This window comes from Entelurus aequoreus, linkage group LG09, assembly GCF_033978785.1.
Source record: "Entelurus aequoreus isolate RoL-2023_Sb linkage group LG09, RoL_Eaeq_v1.1, whole genome shotgun sequence".
NCBI lineage: Eukaryota > Metazoa > Chordata > Actinopteri > Syngnathiformes > Syngnathidae > Entelurus > Entelurus aequoreus.
The window spans coordinates 68,541,507-68,567,480 of record NC_084739.1 but is presented as its reverse complement, the minus strand read 5'-3'; the positions used below and the strand labels follow the sequence as shown (position 1 = coordinate 68,567,480).

At 38.3% G+C, this 25,974-nt stretch overlaps 2 protein-coding genes across 8 annotated transcripts in view; both read left to right on the top strand.

Moving 5' to 3' along the window:
• LOC133657656 (glutamate receptor ionotropic, delta-1-like) overlaps nt 1–25,974 on the top strand; it is a 1,080,304-nt gene that overhangs the window by 712,760 nt on the left and 341,570 nt on the right. The gene's annotated exons all lie outside the window — the stretch shown is intronic.
• Nucleotides 1–25,974, top strand: part of LOC133657655 (serine-rich coiled-coil domain-containing protein 2-like) — a 137,642-nt gene that overhangs the window by 57,387 nt on the left and 54,281 nt on the right. For 4 of the 7 annotated variants that reach the window (XM_062059238.1, XM_062059240.1, XM_062059241.1 and 1 more), the window contains exons 8-10: nt 4,599–4,670; nt 4,745–4,846; nt 18,685–18,804. In XM_062059238.1, coding sequence (XP_061915222.1) covers nt 4,599–4,670; nt 4,745–4,846; nt 18,685–18,804 — 294 coding nt within the window. Of the gene's footprint in view, nt 1–4,598; nt 4,671–4,744; nt 4,847–18,684; nt 18,820–25,974 lie in introns of all 7 variants that reach the window. The other 3 variants (XM_062059237.1, XM_062059239.1, XM_062059236.1) reach the window with 1 other exon arrangement.

Sequence of the window (25,974 nt, the reverse complement as noted above, 5' to 3'; positions counted from 1 at the left end):
TGACAACTTCACTGCTTTTGGCTTTTGTATTTAAATTGCAACATCAAAGCCACTTTCTGACCCGCACACTTCCACACACTGTTGTGGAACGTCTGAAGCTTATTTTAAAACGGCTGAAGAATAAAGGATGCTTAGTTTGGCAGTAAAGGGCTCAAAGTGCGCCAACATGCTATCCTCCACGCAACTCCTGTTGGTACACTGATACAAGGCAGCATGGATCCATTCTATGTTGTTGATGCCAAATTCTCAAGCAGCCATCTGAATGACTCACAAGATCAGGCAATGTTTTTCCCTAATAGTCCAAATTGAGCCTCAAGTGGGTAGTTTTTTTTCCCCAGACCATTTCGAGACGGCTGTGCCTGAAAACCCCGCTCTATCACGTATCTACACAGTCCTTCCAGGATTTTACAGCATTTTCTTTTAGATTGTTGTGGCCTAAAACGCCTGATTTTCATGGCAGCATTCTCTAAAAGTTGCGGCACAAGTTGAAACGTTTTAAAGCTTTTTTTTTTTTAAACAACATTGCATTTGTTTGTGATTTTATGAATGTGTTATCAGTGTTTTAAGTGTTTTTTGTAACCCCAACCTAGGGTTGTACTACGGTACACCGGTACTAGTATAGTATCACATTACTAATGAATCAAAAACAATACTATACTCTGTTGGAAAAGTACCAATTCCCGGCACGTCGTCACGTCATGACATTGCTGGTTTTACGAGCAGAGGAGCATGTTCGGCAGCGCACGCACACAGAGTACTTACAAGCAGACACAGTGTGTAGACAGAAAAGGGAGAATGGACGCATTTTGGTGTAAAAAGTAAAGATAAAGGTGAATTTATAACACTGAAACACCCTCAGGAAGAGCTGCTTTAACACATGGCTAGCTAGTTAGCGGCTAACATTCTAAATCACTAATCCTGGCCTCCATGGCGACAAATAAAGTACGTTTCTAACAAGTTTCATTATCACTGCAGGATGAGGAATAGCTAAACATGCTTCACTACACACCGTAGGAGGATACAATCGCTAACTGCTAACACCAAGCTAGCACCCCTGAATGTAAACAAATGCCATGGCTGGATCCGCACCTGACATCCACTCTTGGCTGTATACTTTTAGTGTGGGGACAAGTGTCTCCAATATTGTCCACACCTGTCTCCATCTAAACACAGCAGTGCACTCTTAAACACACGCCGAGAAGCGAGGGGAAAATGACGTTAAACCAAGTATTTGGCTCCTTTTACTCCGAGGGGAAATCTCCGGAGCAAAGTCCGTGTAGTTAGTCCGCCGTGATTATCAAGCCAAATGACGCTAATGCGCATGTGCCTGACTTCCTGTTGCCTAAAATGCATGAATAAATTACGGTTTTGGGGTAATTAAAAAAATTAGACTGTATTACTAACAGTCTGGAATTTTATGGCAAATGATCATTATACCGTTTATTGTTACATCCCTCGTCCATTACCAAGTAACAAGTCACGGGTGGTCACGGCATGTTCTTGCTGTCGATGTTGGTCAAAGTGGTTTTCACCGAGGGCCACATGACACTTATGTTTGGCCCCAGAGGGCCGCTTCTAACAGTGAATACTATTATTACACCATTTTTTTAATGCATTTTATTAGTAGATTTTTTTAAAAACTAAAATGTAACAAAAATATGGTAAGCTGCAATAATTTCACCTCAAAATGTAGTGTATATTACTGTAAATTGAAAAACAGTACTGCTGTTTTTATGGTAAAAAAAAAAAAGCCAGCTCATTTGCCAGAATTTTTCACTGTGAAATTGACATTTGTTTTTTTTTACTGTAAATAAAAAACTCTGCAATTTTACAGTAAAATTTTGGCACATGCGCTCCCAGTTTTTATTATTATTTGTATTTTTTACCGCAAACCAACAACTGTAGATTTTTCGGTGTATTACTGTAAATTGAAAAACAGTACTGCTGTTTTTATGGTAAAAAAAAGGCAGCTCAATTGCCAGAATTTTTCACTGTAAAATTGACATTTGTTTTTTTACTGTAAATAAAAAACTCTGCAATTTTACAGTAAAATTTTGGCACCTGAGCTGCCAGTTTTTATTTTTATTTTTTATTTTTTACTGCAAACCAACAACTGTAGATTTTTCGGTGTATTACTGTGAATGGAAAAACAGTACTGCTGTTTTTATGGTAAAAAAAAAGGCAGCTCAGTTGCCAGAATTTTACTGTAAAATTGACATTTGTTTTTTTACTGTAAATTTTAAAAAAATGCAATTTTACAGTAAAATTTTGGCATCTGCGCTCCCAGTTTTTATTTTTATTTTTATTTTTTACCGCAAACCAACAACTGTAGATTTTTCGGTGTATTACTGTAAATTGAAAAACAGTACTGCTGTTTTTATGGTAAAAAAAAATGAAGCTCAGTTGCCAGAATTTTTCACTGTAAAATTGACATTTGTTTTTTTTTACTGTAAATAAAAAACCCTGCAATTTTACAGTAAAATTTTGGCACCTGAGCTGCCAGTTTTTATTTTTATTTTTATTTTTTACTGCAAACCAACAACTGTAGATTTTTCGGTGTATTACTGTGAATGGAAAAACAGTACCGCTGTTTTTATGGTAAAAAAATGGCAGCTCAGTTGCCAGAATTTTACTGTAAAATTGACATTTGTTTTTTTTACTGTAAATAAAAAAAAAATTCAATTTTACAGTAAAATTTTGGCACCTGAGCTGCCAGTTTGTTTTTTAACCGCAAATCAAACAACTGTAGATTTTTCGGTGTATTACTGTAAATACCAAAACGCCACCACAGTTTATTACAGTAAAAAAGTACTGTTTTCTTTAATTTAGAGAAAAATGCTGTAAAAACCACAGTAAATTTCACAATTTGACCAGGAAATCTATTGCTACTTTTACATTTCACAATTTGATGGATAACTTGCTTTGAAATCATTATTATTAGTATTTATTTCTATTAAAAAAAATGTTTGAATGTTTCATCATATATTTTTGCATGATTAGACAATATTTAATTAAGCATCAATTGCGATTACATGGCGTAGATATATATTTTTTCTCCCAAAATAGAAAGAAATAATACATTTAGTAAGACAAGTTACAGTACTTTATTGATACATATTTGTGGAGGTTGCCCTCTAGTGGGTTCCTCAGACCACCGCACACTGCCACACGAGCCCGGATCAGGGTTACAACACTGTTTTATTTTCATGAAACTAGTGCAGGTGTTTTGCTTTCCAGCAAAGTCTTTTCGGTGTCTCGGGTCTCTCTCGCTCTCTCTCTCGCTTCCACTCCAGCTCCAACAACGTGTCTCATCCCGGCTGCTGCTAATAAAGGCGACAGGTGATTAGATAACAAGGCCCACCTGGGCCATCCACTCACCTGTCGCTGTCTTCGAGGCCGGTCCTGGCACACCCCGTTCCGCGGCAGGCCCGCAGGCCACGCCCCCCCCTCCACAATATTATTTCCAGACTTTCCAGAGCCAAATAAAATGAAGTGGCTTGTTTTTTAGGGCATTACATCAAGTGTTTGCCGTGGTTAAATTCGAGCCCTGATTAGAAAAGCTGTGAATTTATTTAGTTTTTCAATTCCCCCCCCCAAAAAAAAATTTCACATCATCATTATGGGGTATTGTGTGTAGAATTTTGAGGACAAAATGAGCGTATTCCATTCTATAATAAGGCTGTGACATAACACAATGTACCTTGCAGATGCACTGCATGTAGACCATCAGGGTAGAAAGCAGATCATAATATGACTGCCTTTTCAATAAAAGGAGCATGACTATGGAACTCGCTAGCTGACCCTTTGAAAAGTACACCTGCACTTGTCACTTTCAAAAAAACAAAACAATTGTGGCTAGTTGAGCAACAATCGTGTTTCCATGTTTAGTTTTTACTAGTTTTTACTAGTTATCTAGTTTGCACTTTGTCTGTGTTATTTTTATTGGCTTATATCTAGTTTGCACTTTGTCTGTATTATTACTATTATCATTATTATCGACTCCTCTTTGCCTTATTCTTTTTATTTTCCTATTTTAATTATGTTAGATCTGTGTTGTTGTTGTTGTTGTTGGGGACAAGTGTTGTAAATTAGCTTTGGCTGCAAACACTATAATGCATACATTGGATAAAGGTTTCAGATATCTATGTTTCTGTATATGTCCCTATTTCAAATAAACCTTTATATATATATATAGATGACTCCATTAAAGCAAAGATGTGAGGCATTTCTGAGAATTTTTGAGAAGTATGTTTTTGTCTGCAAATAATAGCCTAGGCTGCAGCAGAAGACTTCGCTCAAACAAAGAAATGCAGGCTGAGAGTTGATTTGTCCGTGGAATAAGTGGGCTTGTTAGTTTATGCCGGATAAAGAAGATGACCTCCGATCTGCCTCCTGGCTCAAAAAGAAAAACAATTTGATTGCAGCACGTATTGACATTTCTCCTTCGTTGCGGAATAAAGCCAGAACACACTGCGGTTGGCGGAGAGCGAAAGTGTGAAGGAGCACAATTATTCCACCTCACAACACTGCTCTTGAGGCGTGCCCCAGGCGAGTGTCATTGATTGTGTACTTTGTGCCTTTTTTTTGTATACTTGCAGCGTGAGGATCCTGACTTGCCAGCAGCAGATGTTGTCCAGGACGGTGAAGGCAACACCGCCACTGCGGCCCAGGTAGTGAGAAATGTCTTTTTGTCTTTGACTGAATAAGCTGCACTATATATTTATATATTTATGTGTGTGTGCAGTGTGAAGAGCTGCTGAAGGAGGTGCACATGCTGAGAGAAGAAGTGAGGACCAGGGACAAGACCATAGTTCAGCTGACTCTGCAGTGTCAGCAGCAACACCCGGTAACAAATTCTTCTCTGTTTGTCACTGCAACATTACGCCTTTATACGCTTTTTAAAAAAAACTATTCTACACAGAGGTCAAGATGGCTACTGTTCACATGTGAACCGATACTCAAAAGTACCCATTTTCAGTACTGTTTTATTAAATATCAATTGTTTTTGAGAATAAAAAAATGTTTTTTTGCTGCAAGAGTTAAAAATGAGCTTATTATGATACCGTATTTCCTTGAATAGCCGCAGGGGCGCTAATTAATTTAAAACCTCCTGTCACTCCGGCGCTTACCAGAAGCCTGCGGGATGGCCAAGCATGCGCTAATTATTTTAAAACCTCTTCTCACTCCGGCGCTTACCTTATCATGAAAAGCACATTTAATAAAAAAAACGTTATTATTGTCTTACCTTTAGGTATAAATGAGTCCATGCCAGCTCCTTTTGAAGAAAAGCATCGATATAGAAGTCTTCCATATCTTTCTTCAGTTTTAAAAGTCTCTCTGTCTCAATGGAGATCTTCCTTTTAAGTATTACCTCCTGCTTCGATTGAAAGTCCAGTTTAGAAAACGGTTTTATTTTAGATATGTAATCCTCCATGGTAAAAGTGCAAGCAAACAATGGCTGCGCACTCTTGCTGCCGGTTGTCTTCTTCTGCAGCACTCTTCTGCAGTACCAGCAGTCGCAAGAAGGATCACTAGCGCCCTCTACCACCAGGAGGCGGGAGTCATTTAATGACTCATATTTGACCCGGCGGAAGTGCCAAGCATGCGCTAATTATTTTGCGAAACGAGTTTGACCCGGCTGTAATTCGAGGCATGCGAATACCATATTCAAGGAAATACGGTAATTGCTGTCCAGTTGTTATATCTTGTTTATTTATCATCATATCATCATTTGACAGAAGGACACTGAGTTGCAAGTCCAAGACGTTAGATAATAATAATAATAATAGATTTTATTTGTGAAAGCACTTTACTTTGAACAAACAACCTCAAAGTGCTACAGTGCATTTAAAAAACAACCACAAATAGCTGCCCCCAACAAGTAAAATAAGTTGTAAAAAAACTAAAAAAAACTAGAACAGCCTAATAGCTAGAACTAGCACACATATATCTTAAAAAAAAGAAGGGTTTTTTAAGCCTTTTTTAAAAGCATCCACAGTCTGTGGTGCCCTCAGGTGGTCAGGGAGAGCGTTCCAAAGACTGGGAGCAGAAAGCCCGGTCTCCCATAGTTCGGAGCTTTGTCCTCGGAGGTCGGAGGAGGTTAGCCTGTCCGTAGCGGAGGTGTCGTGTGGAGGATTTGGGGGTGAGCAGTTCTTTGAGGTAGAGGGGGGCATTTCCATGGTATAGTGCACTAGATGATATAGTGTATAGTTTATGGTGCTCTAAAAAGTTTTGATACTGTAAGTATTGTACTTATTATGCACCAGTCGTTTGGTTGTAACGTGCATCTTAGTTGTCATTTTGGAGGTGTTAAAATCGCCGATGTATATTAGCATCAAGCTAGCGCATTTTTTTGAAAAGTGGAGCCTTGCATTGGAGCGTTTTTTGAGTCAATTTCTTTGTTGACATTGAAAATTGCAACATTAAATGGAGGTAGTTTGGCTGAGTCGGCAAGCGGGCGACAAACGCTAACAGTCTGCCTGCAACATTCCGCCTTTAAACGCTCATTTTTAAACCATTCTTTGTCAGGAAGTCACGCAGAGTTCACATGTGAACCGATACGGTCTCGATTCCTACTGGTACTCAACAGTACCCATTGTCAGTACTGTGTTTTATTAAATATCAATTGTTTTTGAGAATAAAAAACCTGATTGTTTGCTGCAACAGTTAAAAATGAGTTTATTATGATAATTGCTGTCCAGTTGTTATATCTTGTTTATTTATCATCATATCATCATTTGACAGTATGACATTGAGTTGCAAGTCCAAGACGTTAGATAATAATAATAATAATAATAATAGATTTTATTTGAACACTTTACATTGAACAAACAACCTCAAAGTGCTACAGTGCATTAAAAAACCCCAACTACAAATAGCTGCCCCCAACAAGTAAAATAAACAGTAAAAAATAAATAAAACTAGAACAGCCTAATAGCTAGAACTAGCACACATATATCTAAAAAAAAGGCTTTTTTAAAAAGAAGGGTTTTTAAGCCCTTTTTAAAAGCATCCACAGTCTGTGGTGCCCTCAGGTGGTCAGGGAGAGCCTTCCACAGACTGGGAGCGGCGGAGCAGAAAGCCCAATTCCAACTGGTACTCAACAGTACCTATTTTCGGTACTGTGTTTTATTAAATATCAATTGTTTTTGAGAATAAAAAACCTCATTTTTTGCTGCAACAGTTAAAAATGAGCTTATTATGATAATTGCTGTCCAGTTGTTATATCTCGTTTATTTATCATCATATCATCATTTGACAGAATGACACTGAGTTGCAAGTCCAAGACATTAGATAATAATAATAATAAATGTTATTTGTAAATGCACTTTACATTGAACAAACAACCTCAAAGTGCTACAGTGCATTTAAAAAACAACAACCACAAATAGCTGCCCCCAACAAGTAAAATAAATAGTCCAATAGCTAGAACTAGCACACATAAATCTAAAAAAGGGCTTTTTTTTTTTTTTAAAGAAGGGTTTTTAAGCCTTTTTTAAAGACATCCACCGTCTGTGGTGCCCTCAGGTGGTCAGGGAGAGCCTTCCACAGACTGGGAGCGGCGGAGCAGAAAGCCCAATTCCTACTAGTACCCATTTCAGTACTGTGTTTTATTAAATATCAATTGTTTTTGAGACTAAAACCTCAAAATCGACACATTACACTGGTTTTGAAGGTGAACACTAGCAAAATGGCCCCCCCGCGTCATCCTTTTATTTTGCCAGGGGAAAAAATTTGGGCACCCCTGCTTTAAGGTAAAGGAGCACGTGCGGTCAAAATAAATCGCGTGATCAATCTGTGCTCGTGCACGATTAACGCGATCATTTTTTGGGGTATTTAATTTGACAGCCGTAATCAGAACACTGATGGATCGCGTGAATGAAAATGTAGACAGTTTGCATGGTGAAGAAGAAGAAGAAAGCAAGCTAGCAGCAACCTCCGTTCTGTTTGCTTTTAGCAGCCGTCTTGAAGACACTCTCCTTGTTAGCCAAACAACCGTATGCCACACTGACATTATTCAAATCCACCGCGTCGCGTCCGCAAATACCCAAAATGTCAAAGCCAGGCCTCCCAATTAAAGCTTGCACCCGCCCAGCTGGGCACAATATTGCTGCACCCCCGCCCCCGCCCCCGTTCCACCACGCTATTTATTGCATATGGAGGCAGACGCGGAGTAAAAGAAAATATATATGATTATATTAGCTTCTTCATCCCTAGGTGAGAATCTACCACCTACCTTTGGAGGGGGAAAAAGAAGGTTTTTTGGGAAGGGCTGTTTCAAATTGCCTGTCATCCCCTGCAAAAAAAAAGCTTGTTTATTTGGCCTTGAAATTGGCTGCATGAAGTTTTCAGTAAAGCTGGCATAAAACTGTGACTTCCTGTCGGCCGCAGAGCCAACTTGTCCAGTCCGCAGCTTTGAGATTTACTGCCACAAAGTTGCCAACCAAATGATTCATTAGTCCATTAATAAGTTACTCTTGTGGAAGTTACATTTTTCTCTGAGGTTGACGATCAAAATATTCGTAGTCGACTAATCCTTAAGATAGTCATTACTAGTCGAGACTCAAAAGGTCATTATTGGCTTTAAACATATGTTTATTATTGTCATTTAGTCCTTAAATAAAATAGTGAACATACTAGACAACTTGTCTTTTAGTAGTAAGTAAACAAACAAAGTGTCAGAATAATTGTATCTGAGTTATCACAAAACTTTGTGTTGCCATGAGTTCCCGGCGAGCGGACAAAAGCTGTCTTTGATCTTACCAATCAAAAGGCTTGTAAAACTCCACTGTGTAGGATGGGAAGCGACATGAAGGTGTCTGTTTCTTTGATGTATTGTAATCAAAGGCGATGGCTGTTTACGACCCCCCTCCCTTAGAAACGGCTGTTGCCATGTAGTCAGGGAAAGTCCAAATAAAAGAGGAGGCGTACAATCTTTCGTCAGAGCGTGGCGGGACACTGTACAAGGGTACAGGTCTACGCGTTTCCAAATTAGTCATGGAGGCCACTAGGGGCGCCCCAACGCATGATTTACTCAACGACGGACAACAGATTTGGCAAAAGTACGAACCTTACATAGGCAAAAACGGACAAATAGGGTGTCATAATATTGTATTGAACCGAGGGTTGTCCCGATACCAATATTTTGGTACCGGTACCATAATGTATTTTGATACTTTTCTAAATAAAGGGGACCGCAAAAAAATTTCATTATTGTCTTTATTTGAACAAAAAATGTTTAGTGTACATGAAACATATGTTTATTATTGTCATTTAGTCCTTAAATAAAATAGTGAACATACTAGACAACTTGTCTTTTAGTAGTAAGTAAACAAACAAAGTGTCAGAATAATTGTATCTAAGTTATCACAAAATTTTGTGTTGCCATGAGTTCCCGGCAAGCGGACAAAAGCTGTCTCTGATCTTACCAATCAAAAGGCTTGTAAAACTCCACTGTGTAGGATGGGAAGCGACATGAAGGTGTCGGTTTCTTTGATGTATTGTAATCAAAGGCGATGGCTGTTTACGACCCCCCTCCCTTTAGAAACAGCTGTTGCCATGTAGTCAGGGAAAGTCCAAATAAAAGAGGAGGCGTACAATCTTTCGTCAGAGCGTGGCGGGACACTGTGCAAGGGTACAGGTCTACGCGTTTCCAAATTAGTCATGCAGGCCACTAGGGGCGCCCCAACGCATGATTTACTCAACGACGGACAACAGATTTGGCAAAAGTACGAACCTTACATAGGCAAAAACGGACAAATAGGGTGTCATAATATTGTTTTGAACCGAGGGTTGTCCCGATACCAATATTTTGGTACCGGTACCATAATGTATTTTGATACTTTTCTAAATAAAGGGGACCGCAAAAAAATTTCATTATTGTCTTTATTTGAACAAAAAATTTTTAGTGTACATGAAGCATATGTTTATTATTGTCATTTAGTCCTTAAATAAAATAGTGAACATACTAGACAACTTGTCTTTTAGTAGTAAGTGAACAAACAAAGTGTCAGAATAATTGTATCTAAGTTATCACAAAACTTTGTGTTGCCATGAGTTCCCGGCGAGCGGACAAAAGCTGTCTCTGATCTTACCAAGCAAAAGGCTTGTCAAACTCCACTGTGTAGGATGGGAAGCGACATGAATGTGTCGGTTTCTTTGATGTATTGTAATCAAAGGCGATGGCTGTTTACGACCCCCCTCCCTTAGAAACAGCTGTTGCCATGTAGTCAGGGAAAGTCCAAATAAAAGAGGAGGCGTACAATCTTTCGTCAGAGCGTGGCGGGACACTGTACAAGGGTACAGGTCTACGCGTTTCCAAATTAGTCATGGAGGCCACTAGGGGCGCCCCAACGCATGATTTACTCAACGACGGACAACAGATTTGGCAAAAGTACGAACCTTACATAGGCAAAAACGGACAAATAGGGTGTCATAATATTGTATTGAACCGAGGGTTGTCCCGATACCAATATTTTGGTACCGGTACCATAATGTATTTTGATACTTTTCTAAATAAAGGGGACCGCAAAAAAATGTCATTATTGTCTTTATTTGAACAAAACATTTTTAGTGTACATGAAACGTATGTTTATTATTGTCATTTAGTCCTTAAATAAAATAGTGAACATACTAGACAACTTGTCTTTTAGTAGTAAGTAAACAAACAAAGTGTCAGAATAATTGTATCTAAGTTATCACAAAATTTTGTGTTGCCATGAGTTCCCGGCGAGCGGACAAAAGCTGTCTTTGATCTTACCAATCAAAAGGCTTGTCAAACTCCACTGTGTAGGATGGGAAGCGACATGAAGGTGTCTGTTTCTTTGATGTATTGTAATCAAAGGCGATGGCTGTTTACGACCCCCCTCCCTTTAGAAACAGCTGTTGCCATGTAGTCAGGGAAAGTCCAAATAAAAGAGGAGGCGTACAATCTTTCGTCAGAGCGTGGCGGGACACTGTGCAAGGGTACAGGTCTACGCGTTTCCAAATTAGTCATGGAGGCCACTAGGGGCGCCCCAACGCATGATTTACTCAACGACGGACAACAGATTTGTCAAAAGTACGAACCTTACATAGGCAAAAACGGACAAATAGGGTGTCATAATATTGTATTGAACCGAGGGTTGTCCCGATACCAATATTTTGGTACCGGTACCATAATGTATTTTGATACTTTTCTAAATAAAGGGGACCGCCAAAAAAATTCATTATTGTCTTTATTTGAACAAAAAATGTTTAGTGTACATGAAACATATGTTTATTATTGTCATTTAGTCCTTAAATAAAATAGTGAACATACTAGACAACTTGTCTTTTAGTAGTAAGTAAACAAACAAAGTGTCAGAATAATTGTATCTAAGTTATCACAAAACTTTGTGTTGCCATGAGTTCCCGGCGAGCGGACAAAAGCTGTCTCTGATCTTACCAATCAAAAGGCTTGTAAAACTCCACTGTGTAGGATGGGAAGCGACATGAAGGTGTCGGTTTCTTTGATGTATTGTAATCAAAGGCGATGGCTGTTTACGACCCCCCTCCCTTTAGAAACAGCTGTTGCCATGTAGTCAGGGAAAGTCCAAATAAAAGAGGAGGCGTACAATCTTTCGTCAGAGCATGGCGGGACACTGTGCAAGGGTACAGGTCTACGCGTTTCCAAATTAGTCATGCAGGCCACTAGGGGCGCCCCAACGCATGATTTACTCAACGACGGACAACAGATTTGGCAAAAGTACGAACCTTACATAGGCAAAAACGGACAAATAGGGTGTCATAATATTGTATTGAACCGAGGGTTGTCCCGATACCAATATTTTGGTACCGGTACCATAATGTATTTTGATACTTTTCTAAATAAAGGGGACCGCAAAAAAATTTCATTATTGTCTTTATTTGAACAACATTTTTTTAGTGTACATGAAACATATGTTTATTATTGTCATTTAGTCCTTAAATAAAATAGTGAACATACTAGACAACTTGTCTTTTAGTAGTAAGTAAACAAAGTGTCAGAGAATAATTATATCTAAGTTATCACAAAACATTGTGTTGCCATGAGTTCCCGGCGAGCGGACAAAAGCTGTCTCTGATGTTACCAAGCAAAAGGCTTGTCAAACTCCACTGTGTAGGATGGGAAGCGACATGAAGGTGTCTGTTTCTTTGATGTATTGTAATCAAAGGCGATGGCTGTTTACGACCCCCCTCCCTTTAGAAACAGCTGTTGCCATGTAGTCAGGGAAAGTCCAAATAAAAGAGGAGGCGTACAATCTTTCGTCAGAGCGTGGCGGGACACTGTGCAAGGGTACAGGTCTACGCGTTTCCAAATTAGTCATGGAGGCCACTAGGGGCGCCCCAACGCATGATTTACTCAACGACGGACAACAGATTTGGCAAAAGTACGAACCTTACATAGGCAAAAACGGACAAATAGGGTGTCATAATATTGTATTGAACCTAGGGTTGTCCCGATACCAATATTTTGGTACCGGTACCATAATGTATTTTGATACTTTTCTAAATAAAGGGGACCGCAAAAAAATGTCATTATTGTCTTTATTTGAACAAAACATTTTTAGTGTACATGAAACGTATGTTTATTATTGTCATTTAGTCCTTAAATAAAATAGTGAACATACTAGACAACTTGTCTTTTAGTAGTAAGTAAACAAACAAAGTGTCAGAATAATTGTATCTAAGTTATCACAAAACTTTGTGTTGCCATGAGTTCCCGGCGAGCGGACAAAAGCTGTCTTTGATCTTACCAATCAAAAGGCTTGTCAAACTCCACTGTGTAGGATGGGAAGCGACATGAAGGTGTTGGTTTCTTTGATGTATTGTAATCAAAGGCGATGGCTGTTTACGACCCCCCTCCCTTTAGAAACAGCTGTTGCCATGTAGTCAGGGAAAGTCCAAATAAAAGAGGAGGCGTACAATCTTTCGTCAGAGCGTGGCGGGACACTGTACAAGGGTACAGGTCTACGCGTTTCCAAATTAGTCATGGAGGCCACTAGGGGCGCCCCAACGCATGATTTACTCAACGACGGACAACAGATTTGGCAAAAGTACGAACCTTACATAGGCAAAAACGGACAAATAGGGTGTCATAATATTGTATTGAACCGAGGGTTGTCCCGATACCAATATTTTGGTACCGGTACCATAATGTATTTTGATACTTTTCTAAATAAAGGGGACCGCAAAAAAATTTCATTATTGTCTTTATTTGAACAAAAAATTTTTAGTGTACATGAAACATATGTTTATTATTGTCATTTAGTCCTTAAATAAAATAGTGAACATACTAGACAACTTGTCTTTTAGTAGTAAGTAAACAAACAAAGTGTCAGAATAATTCTATCTAAGTTATCACAAAACTTTGTGTTGCCATGAGTTCCCGGCGAGCGGACAAAAGCTGTCTCTGATCTTACCAATCAAAAGGCTTGTAAAACTCCACCGTGTAGGATGGGAAGCGACATGAAGGTGTCTGTTTCTTTGATGTATTGTAATCAAAGGCGATGGCTGTTTACGACCCCCCTCCCTTAGAAACAGCTGTTGCCATGTAGTCAGGGAAAATCCAAATAAAAGAGGAGGCGTACAATCTTTCGTCAGAGCGTGGCGGGACACTGTGCAAGGTTACAGGTCTACGCGTTTCCAAATTAGTCATGCAGGCCACTAGGGGCGCCCCAACGCATGATTTACTCAACGACGGACAACAGATTTGGCAAAAGTACGAACCTTACATAGGCAAAAACGGACAAATAGGGTGTCATAATATTGTATTGAACCGAGGGTTGTCCCGATACCAATATTTTGGTACCGGTACCATAATGTATTTTGATACTTTTCTAAATAAAAGGGACCGCAAAAAAATGTCATTATTGTCTTTATTTGAACAAAACATTTTTAGTGTACATGAAACATATGTTTATTATTGTCATTTAGTCCTTAAATAAAATAGTGAACATACTAGACAACTTGTCTTTTAGTAGTAAGTAAACAAACAAAGTGTCAGAATAATTGTATCTGAGTTATCACAAAACTTTGTGTTGCCATGAGTTCCCGGCGAGCGGACAAAAGCTGTCTTTGATCTTACCAAGCAAAAGGCTTGTCAAACTCCACTGTGTAGGATGGGAAGCGACATGAAGGTGTCTGTTTCTTTGATGTATTGTAATCAAAGGCGATGGCTGTTTACGACCCCCCTCCCTTAGAAACAGCTGTTGCCATGTAGTCAGGGAAAGTCCAAATAAAAGAGGAGGCGTACAATCTTTCGTCAGAGCGTGGCGGGACACTGTACAAGGGTACAGGTCTACGCGTTTCCAAATTAGTCATGCAGGCCACTAGGGGCGCCCCAACACATGATTTACTCAACGACGGACAACAGATTTGGCAAAAGTACGAACCTTACATAGGCAAAAACGGACAAATAGGGTGTCATAATATTGTATTGAACCGAGGGTTGTCCCGATACCAATATTTTGGTACCGGTACCATAATGTATTTTGATACTTTTCTAAATAAAGGGGACCGCAAAAAAATTTAATTATTGTCTTTATTTGAACAAAAAATTTTTAGTGTACATGAAGCATATGTTTATTATTGTCATTTAGTCCTTAAATAAAATAGTGAACATACTAGACAACTTGTCTTTTAGTAGTAAGTGAACAAACAAAGTGTCAGAATAATTGTATCTAAGTTATCACAAAACTTTGTGTTGCCATGAGTTCCCGGCGAGCAGACAAAAGCTGTCTCTGATCTTACCAATCAGAAGGCTTGTAAAACTCCACTGTGTAGGATGGGAAGCGACATGAAGGTGTCTGTTTCTTTGATGTATTGTAATCAAAGGCGATGGCTGTTTACGACCCCCCTCCCTTTAGAAACAGCTGTTGCCATGTAGTCAGGGAAAGTCCAAATAAAAGAGGAGGCGTACAATCTTTCGTCAGAGTGTGGCGGGACACTGTGCAAGGGTACAGGTCTACGCGTTTCCAAATTAGTCATGCAGGCCACTAGGGGCGCCCCAACGCATGATTTACTCAACGACGGACAACAGATTTGGCAAAAGTACGAACCTTACATAGGCAAAAACGGACAAATAGGGTGTTATAATATTGTATTGAACCGAGGGTTGTCCTGATACCAATATTTTGGTACCGGTACCAAAATGTATTTTGATACTTTTCTAAATAAAGTGGACCGCAAAAAAATAATGTTAGGGTACATGAAACATATGTTTATTATTGTCATTTAGTCCTTAAATAAAATAGACAACTTGTCATTTAGTAGTAAGTAAACAAACAAAGACTCCTAATTAGTCTGCTGACGTATGCAGTAACATATTGTGTCATTTATACACCTATTATTTTGTACACGTTATGAGGGACAAACTGTAAAAATTGATTATTAATCTACTTGTTCATTTACTGTTAATATCTGCTTATTTTCTGTTTTAACATGTTCTATCTACACTTCTGTTAAAATGTAATAATCACTTATTCTTCTCTTCTTTGATACTTGACATTAGTTTTGGATGATACCACACATTTAGGTATGGATCCGATACCAAGTAGTTACAGGATCATACATTGGTCATATTCAAAGTCCTCATGTGTCCAGGGACGTATTTACTGACTTTATAAACATTATTTGAATTTTAAAAAAAAGAAACAATTTAATAGTAGTAGTATTGACTTGATACACTCTTGTACTTGGTATCATTACAGTGGATGTCAGGTGTAGATCCACCCATGGCATTTGTTTACATTGTGACGCCGGTGAGCTATCGTATCCTCCTACGCTGTGTAGTGAAGCATGTTTAGCTATTCCTCCTCCTCCGGTGATAATGCTACTTGTAAAAAACTTACTTTATTTGTCGCCATGGAGGCCAGGATTAGTGATTTAGATGTAGCTAAAACACTGTTAGCCGCTAGCTAGCTAGCCATGTCTTAAAGCACCTCTTCCTGAGGGTGTTTCAGTGTTATAACTTCACCTTTATCTTTACTTTTTATACCAAAAATGCGTCCATTCTCCCTTTTCTGTCTCCACACTGTGTCTGCTTGTAAGTACTCGGTGTGTGTGCGCTGCCCAACATGCTCCTCTGCTCCTAAAACCAGCAAGTTTAAAAAAGTTAAAGTACCAATGATTGTCACACGCACACACACTAGGTGTGGTGAAATTATCCTCTGCATTTGACCCGTCACCCTTGATCACCCCTCTGGGAGGCGAGGGGAGCAGTGAACGGCAGCGGTGGCCGCGCCCGGGAATCATTTTTGGTGATTTAACCCCCAATTCCAAGCCTTGATGCAGAGTGCCAAGCAGGGAGGTAATGGCTCCCATTTTTATAGTCTTTGGTATGACTCGGCCGGGGTTTGAACTCACGACCTACCCATCTCAGGGCGGACACTCTAACCACTAATCCACTGAGTCACGAGGTTACGACGTTAAAAAAAAAAAAAATATGGCAAACCGGTACTTTTCAAACAGAGTATAGTACCGTTTTTAATTCATTAGTACCGCGATACTATACTAGTACCGGTATACCCTATATCAGTGGTCCCCAACCTTTTTGTAGCTGCGGACCGGTCAACGCTTGAAAATTTGTCCCACGGACCGGTGGGGGGTGGGGGGGAGTGTATTTCAACAAAAAAAAAAAAAAAAATAATTATTTTTTTATTTTTTAACATAAATAAATAATAAATAAATACAATCATGTGTGCTTACGGACTGTATCCCTGCAGAATGTATTGATCTATATTGATATATAATGTATATATTGTGTTTTTTATGTTGATTTCATAAAAAAAAAAAAAAAGTTTAAAATTTTTTTTTTTTTTTTTTTAATTTCTTGTGCGGCCCGGTACCGGTCCGCGGCCCGGTGGTTGGGGACCACTGCCCTATATGGCAGTGGTCCCCAACCTTTTTGTAGCTGCGGACCGGTCAACGCTTGACAATTTGTCCCACGGACCGGTTGGGGGGGGGAGGGGGGGCGGGGGGGGTGTATTTAAAAAAAAAAAAAAAATTAATATAATCATGTGTGCTTACGGACTGTATCCCTGCATACTGTATTGATCTATATTGATATAAATGTATATATTGTGTTTTTTATGTTGATTTCATTAAAAAAAAAAAAAAAAAGTATTATTATTATTATTATTATTTTTTTTAATTCTTGTGCGGCCCGGTACCAGTCGGTCCGCACAAAAATAAAAAATAAATGTCTTGTGCGGCCCGGTACCGGTCCGCGGCCCGGTGGTTGGGGACCACTGCCCTATATGGCAGTGGTCCCCAACCTTTTTGTAGCTGCGGACCGGTCAACGCTTGACAATTTGTCCCACGGACCGGTTGGGGGGGGTGTATTTAAAAAAAAATAAAAATGTTTTTTTCTTTTTTTTTTCCACATAAATAAATACAATCATGTGTGCTTAAGGACTGTATCCCTGCATACTGTATTGATCTATATTGATATAAATGTATATATTGTGTTTTTTATGTTAATTTCATTAAAAAAAAAAAAAAAAAGTATTATTATTATTATTTTTTTTTTTTTAAATTCTTGTGCGGCCCGGTACCAGTCGGTCCGCACAAAAATTTAAAAAAAATTTCTTGTGCGGCCCGGTACCAATCGGTCCGCGGGGTGGTTGGGGACCACTGCCCTATATGGCAGTGGTCCCCAACCTTTTTGTAGCTGCGGACCGGTCAACGCTTGACAATTTGTCCCACGGACCGGTTGGGGGGAGGGGTGTATTTAAAAAAAGAAAAAATTTTTTTTTTCTTTTTTTTTGTTTTCACATAAATAAATACAATCATGTGTGCTTACGGACTGTATCCCTGCATACTGTATTGATCTATATTGATATAAATGTATATATTGTGTTTTTTATGTTGATTTCATAAAAAAAAAATAAAAAAAAGTATTATTATTTATTTTATTTTTTTTTTTAATTCTTGTGCGGCCCGGTACCAGTCGGTCCGCACAAAAATTTAAAAAAAAATTCTTGTGCGGCCCGGTACCAATCGGTCCGCGGGGTGGTTGGGGACCACTGCCCTATATGGCAGTGGTCCCCAACCTTTTTGTAGCTGCGGACCGGTCAACGCTTGACAATTTGTCCCACGGACCGGTTGGGGGGGGTGTATTTAAAAAAAAAAAAAAATTTTTTTTTTTTTTTTTTTTTACATAAATAAATACGATCATGTGTGCTTACGGAATGTATCCCTGCAGACTGTATTGATCTATATTGATATAAATGTATATATTGTGTTTTTTATGTTGATTTCATTAAAAAAAAAAAAAAAAAAAATTTTTTTTTTTTTTTAAATTCTTGTGCGGCCCGGTACCAGTCGGTGGTTGGGGACCACTGCTATATGGGACTTTTAAATCCCTTTTTTTAGAGCGACACAAAGTCCACTGATTGCTGTACAATGGCTGTAGTGTGTGGGTGGCTCCCTGCTGTGTTTCAACATCATAATACTCCCACTTGACCCCAGCTTGGCACAGGAGTGCGTAGTTAAAAGTAGCTCAGACTGAACAGCATATCCAATGATGAGATTTCAGGCTCTACATAATTCAACAGAGGAGCTTCCAAAACACCAAAGACCGCTTTGCTGCGACTCGATTAAAAGATTATTCCTTGCCTCTCAGCTAATTATGACTTAGGTTGAAGTCTAATATTCCACCATTCATGTCCCCGTTTCCTTCAGCTGGCTCCGGTGCAATGTCAGTGTCACCAGCAGAGGGCGCCCTCGCTGCTGCTGCGACCGCCCGCCCACCAGCGCCACGACAAGGCCACCCAGACCCACTGGAGACCGCCCGGCCACCCTGTGAGTCTCGCCCAGGTGCACTTTCTCTTTTCAAAGCACAGTGGCTGAGTCACTGGTCTAACTTCCTGTTTGGCCGCCGTGCTCGGCGACGACCTCCCCGCGCCGAGGACACTTTATGAGCGTGTCAGCTGCCCTGTCACTCCGCCTCGCACTTTTAATAGCCGGGGCGAGTGTTGTTGTTGGAAGTGTAAGAGTGATGGAGCTATAATTCTATAATAAGCCTATCATTTTAGCAAACCCTTTCCTCCATAGTCAGCCTGCCTGGGATGGACTGGGCAGGCTTCCTCACCACACTAGTTTTTTTTCTTTTAAAGCACACTCCACATTTTTTTGGGGTCTAAATGAAGCATTTTCAAGTATAAAATGGCAAAATGAGCTAACAGTACTTAAGTAGTATAAATGAGACACTGTTGAATATCGTGGCCACTGATTGGCTCAGCCTCAGGCAGCAATACTGTAGAATAGAATAGAGTTTTATTGTCATTATTACAGTGAACAGGTTTAAAGAACAACACAATTGGAGCAGATCCACTAAGGTGCATACTAGGGATGTCCGATAATGGCTTTTTGCAGATATCCGATATTCCGATATTGTCCAACTCTTTAATTACCGATACCGATATCAACCGATATATGCAGTCGTGGAATTAACACATTATTATGCCTAATTTGGACAACCAGGTATGGTGAAGATAAGGTACTTTTAAAAAAAATTAGTAAAATAAGATAAATAAATTAAAAACATTTTCTTGAATAAAAAAGAAAAGTACAACAATATAAAAACAGTTACATAGAAACTAGTAATGAATGAAAATGAGTAAAATTAACTGTTAAAGGTTAGTACTATTAGTGGAGCAGCAGCACGCACAATCATGTGTGCTTACGGACTGTATCCCTTGCAGACTGTATTGATATATATTGATATATCATGTAGGAAGCAGAATATTAATAACAGAAAGAAACAACCCTTTTGTGTGAATGAGTGTAAATGGGGGAGGGAGTTTTTTTGAGTTGGTGCACTAATTGTAAGTGTATCTTGTGTTTTTTATGTGGATTTAATAAAAAAAACAAAAAAAACAAAAAAACAAAACGATACCGATAATAAAAAAACTGATACCGATAATTTCGGATATTACATTTTAACGCATATATCAGCCATCTCTAGTGCATACACAATAATTTAGTAATATAAATAGTAAAAAAGATTACAAAAAGAAGATATGTATCTATATATATGTGACAGGACTGTCTCAGAAAATTAGAATATTGTGATAAAGTCCTTTATTTTCTGTAATGCAATTAAAAAAACAAAAATGTCATACATTCTGGATTCGTTACACATCAACTGAAATATTGCAAGCCTTTTATTATTTTAATATTGCTGAGTATGGCATACAGCTTAAGAAAACTCAAAAATCCCATCTCAAAAAATGAGAATATTTCCTCAGACCGAGTAAAAAAATAAAGATTTATAACAGCAAAACAAAATCAAACATTTGAAAATGTCAATGAATGCACTCAGTACTTGGTTGGGAATCCTTTTGCACGGATTACTGCATCAATGCGGCGTGGCATGGAGGCAATCAGCCTAGTTGACGATCAAAATGTTTGTAGTCGACTAATCGTTAAGGTAGTCAATGACTAGTTGCCGATCAAAATGTTCGTAGCTGATTAATCGTTAAGATAGTCGATGACTAGTTGACGATCAAAATGTTTGTTGTCGACTAATCATTAAGGTAGTCGATGAATAGTTGACGATCCAAATGTTCGTAGCTGACTAATCGTTAAGATAGTCGACGATCAAAATGTTTGTCGTCAATTAATCATTAAGGTAGTCGATGACTAGTTGACGATCAAAATGTTTGTCGTCGACTAATCATTAAGGTAGTCAATGACTGGTTGACGATCAAAATGATCGTAGTTGACTAATCATTAAGGTAGTCGATGACTAGTTGACGATCAAAATGTTCGTAGTTAACTAATCGTTAAGATAGTCGACGATCAAAATGTTCGTAGTTTACTAATCGTTAAGATAGTCGATGACTAGTTGACGATCAAAATGTTCGTAGTCGGCTAATCATTAAGGTAGTCGATGACTAGTTGACGATCAAAATGATCGTAGTTGACTAATCATTAAGGTAGTCTATGACTAGTTGACGATCAAAATGTTCGTAGTTGACTAATCGTTAAGATAGTCGATGACTAGTTGAACATTCAAAATGATCGTAGTTGACTAATCCTTAAGGTAGTCGATGACTAGTTGACGATCAAAATGTTCGTAGTTGACTAATCATTAAGGTAGTCAATGACTAGTTGACGCTCAAAATGTTCGTAGTTGACTAATCGTTAAGATAATCGATGGCTAGTTGACAATTCAAAATGATCATAGTTGACTAATCATTAAGGTAGTCGATGACTAGTTGACGATCAAAATGTTCATAGTTGACTAATCGTTAAGATAGTCGACGATCAAAATGTTTGTCGTCGATTAATCGTTGAGGTAGTCGATGAGTAGTTGACGATCCAAATGTTTGTCGTCGACTAATCATTAAGGTAGTCGCCGATCAAAATGTTCGTAGTTGACTAATCATTAAGGTAGTCTATGACTAGTTGACGATCAACATGTCCGTAGTTAACTAAACGTTAAGATAGTCGACGATCAAAATGTTCGTAGTTGACTAATCGTTAAGATAGTCGATGACTAGTTGACGATCAAAATGTTCATAGTCGGCTAATCATTAAGGTAGTCGATGACTAGTTGACGACCAAAATGTTTGTTGTCGACTAATCATTAAGGTAGTCAATGACTAGTTGATGATCAAAATGATCGTAGTTGACTAATTGTTAAGATAGTCGATGACTAGTTGATGATCAAAATGATCGTAGTTGACTAATCATTAAGGTAGTTGATGACTAGTCGACGATCAAAATGTTCGTAGTTGACTAATCGTTAAGATAGTCGACGATCAAAATGTTTGTAGTCGATTAATCGTTAAGGTAGTCGATGACTAGTTGACGATCAAAATGTTTGTCGTCGACTAATCATTAAGGTAGTCGACGATCAAAATGTTCGTAGTTGACTAATCATTAAGGTAGTCGATGACTAGTTGACGATCAAAATGTTCGTAGTTAACTAATCGTTAAGATAGTCGACGATCAAAATGTTCGTAGTTTACTAATCGTTAAGATAGTCGATGACTAGTTGACGATAAAAATGTTCGTAGTCGGCTAATCATTAAGGTAGTCGATGACCAGTTGACGATCAAAATGTTCGTAGTTGACTAATCGTTAAGATAGTCGATGACTAGTTGACGATCAAAATGTTCGTAGTTGACTAATCGTTAAGATAGTCGATGACTAGTTGACAATTCAAAATGATCGTAGTTGACTAATCATTAAGGTAGTCGATGACTAGTTGACGATCAAAATGTTCATAGTTGACTAATCGTTAAGATAGTCGACGATCAAAATGTTTGTCGTCGACTAATTGTTAAGATATTCAATGACTAGTTGACGATCAAAATGTTCATAGTTGACTAATCGTTAAGATAGTCGACGATCAAAATGTTTGTCGTCGACTAATTGTTAAGATAGTCGATGACTAGTTGACGATCAAAATGTTCGTAGTGGACTAAGACCATTCATCAATAGTATAATACAAAATACGGTAGTTAGAGTTGCCCAATTATAGGATCAAAAATGGCATTTGAAATGGGACATTTTGTGTGTTGTTAGTTTTTGAGTGAATATTGCCAACATTGAGTGACATTGTTTCAACACAACACAAACATTGAGTGAAATTGTTTCAACACAAACATTGAGTGACATTGTTTCAACACAACACAAACACTGAGTGACATTGTTTCAACACAACACAAACATTGAGTGACATTGTTTCAACACAACACAAACACTGAGTGACATTGTTTCAACACAACACAAACATTGAGTGAAATTGTTTCAACACAACACAAACATTGAGTGACATTGTTTCAACACAACACAAACAATGAGTGACATTGTTTCAACACAACACAAACATTGAGTGACATTGTTTCAACACAACACAAACACAGAGTGACATTGTTTCAACACAACACAAACATTGAGTGACATTGTTTCAACACAACACAAACATTGAGTGACATTGTTTCAACACAAACACTGAGTGACATTGTTTCAACACAACACAAACATTGAGTGATATTGTTTCAACACAACACAAACACTGAGTGACATTGTTTCAACACAACACAAACATTGAGTGACATTGTTTCAACACAAACACTGAGTGACATTGTTTCAACACAACACAAACATTGAGCGACATTGTTTCAACACAACACAAACATTGAGGGACATTGTTTCAACACAACACAAACACTGAGTGACATTGTTTCAACACAACACAAACACTGAGTGAAATTGTTTCAACACAACACAAACACTGATTGACATTGTTTCAACACAACACAAACACTGAGTGACATTGTTTCAACACAACACAAACACTGAGTGACATTGTTTCAACACAACACAAACACTGAGTGACATTGTTTCAACACAACACAAACATTGAGTGACATTGTTTCAACACAACACAAACATTGAGTGACATTGTTTCAACACAACACAAACACTGAGTGACATTGTTTCAACACAACACAAACACTGAGTGACATTGTTTCAACACAACACAAACACTGAGTGACATTGTTTCAACACAACACAAACATTGAGTGACATTGTTTCAACACAACACAAACATTGAGTGACATTGTTTCAACACAACACAAACATTGAGTGACATTGTTTCAACACAACACAAACACTGAGTGACATTGTTTTAACACAACACAAACATTGAGTGACATTGTTTCAACACAAACACTGAGTGACATTGTTTCAACACAACACAAACACTGAGTGACATTGTTTCAACACAACACAAACATTGAGTGACATTGTTTCAACACAACACAAACATTGAGTGACATTGTTTCAACACAACACAAACATTGAGTGACATTGTTTCAACACAACACAAACACTGAGTGACATTGTTTCAACACAACACAAACACTGAGTGACATTGTTTCAACACAACACAAACACTGAGTGACATTGTTTCAACACAACACAAACATTGAGTGACATTGTTTCAACACAACACAAACATTGAGTGACATTGTTTCAACACAACACAACATTGAGTGACATTGTTACAACACAAACACTGAGTGACATTGTTTCAACACAACACAAACATTGAGTGACATTGTTTCAACACAACACAAACACTGAGTGACATTGTTTCAACACAACACAAACACTGAGTGACATTGTTTCAACACAACACAAACACTGAGTGACATTGTTTCAACACAACACAAACATTGAGTGACATTGTTTCAACACAACACAAACATTGAGTGACATTGTTTCAACACAACACAACATTGAGTGACATTGTTACAACACAAACACTGAGTGACATTGTTTCAACACAACACAAACATTGAGTGACATTGTTTCAACACAACACAAACACTGAGTGACATTGTTTCAACACAACACAAACATTGAGTGACATTGTTTCAACACAACACAAACATTGAGTGACATTGTTTCAACACAACACAAACACTGAGTGACATTGTTTCAACACAACACAAACACTGAGTGACATTGTTTCAACACAACACAAACACTGAGTGACATTGTTTCAACACAACACAAACATTGAGTGACATTGTTTCAACACAACACAAACATTGAGTGACATTGTTACAACACAACACAAACATTGAGTGACATTGTTTCAACACAAACACTGAGTGACATTGTTTCAACACAACACAAACATTGAGTGACATTGTTTCAACACAAACACTGAGTGACATTGTTTCAACACAACACAAACACTGAGTGACATTGTTTCAACACAACACAAACATTGAGTGACATTGTTTCAACACAAACACTGAGTGACATTGTTTCAACACAACACAAACACTGAGTGACATTGTTTCAACACAACACAAACATTGAGTGACATTGTTTCAACACAAACACTGAGTGACATTGTTTCAACACAACACAAACATTGAGTGACATTGTTTCAACACAACACAAACATTGAGTGACATTGTTTCAACACAACACAAACACTGAGTGACATTGTTTCAACACAACACAAACACTGAGTGACATTGTTTCAACACAACACAAACACTGAGTGACATTGTTTCAACACAACACAAACACTGAGTGACATTGTTTCAACAAAACACAAACACTGAGTGACATTGTTTCAACACAACACAAACCCCTGCAGGGTTATAGCATTTTTTTGTTTTTTTTTGTAAGCGATACACATTTCAAACATGGCGTCGTCTGTATTGTTTTCTTCCCACTAACACACACCTCTTGCTCTCTAAAGTGCCCTTTTCTTGTTGCCGCTGACATTTATTCAAGTGCTGCTGGAGTGGCCCAATGCCCCGCGGTGGTGTTACGGAGCGCTAAGCCCAGCACATCAGCCACGCGACATTCTGGGGTCACAGGTCGCCGGCTGTAATCATTTCCTTTATTTTACTACCTTAGTGCCCACATAAGTCGCCCCCAGCAAGTGAGCTGGATGACATCATAGGAGTGTGTACTTGGGTGTGTCACTATTGGGAGTGTGTACATGTGTGTGTGTGTCAGTATTGGCAGTGTGTACTTGTGTGTGTGTGTCAGTATTGGGAGTGTGTACATGTGTGTGTACAAGTGTGTGTCAGTATAGAGAGAGGTTTACTATATTTAATCCACGCTGACACCATGTCAATAAACAGACACTATTAGGTCACACTTCTTTTACTAAAAAGTAAGTCATTGAAATACAAAGCAAAAATATACAAAATGAAATGATTTATAAAATAAAATGTACAGAATTGTTTATAAAAAAAGTCAGGATTTTGTCCGCCATGTCCAACAGTCAGAAAGTCGTCCTCTCGGTAAATGATGACTTCATGAGGGTCAGGTGATTCATTTTGGTCCTTTTCAGCAGTAAATAACAATATATAAGCAATAAATGTCAGTCTTCATCTGTAAATAACAATATATCAATAATACATGTCAGTGTTTATCTGTAAATAACAATATATCAATAATACATGTCGGTGTTTATCT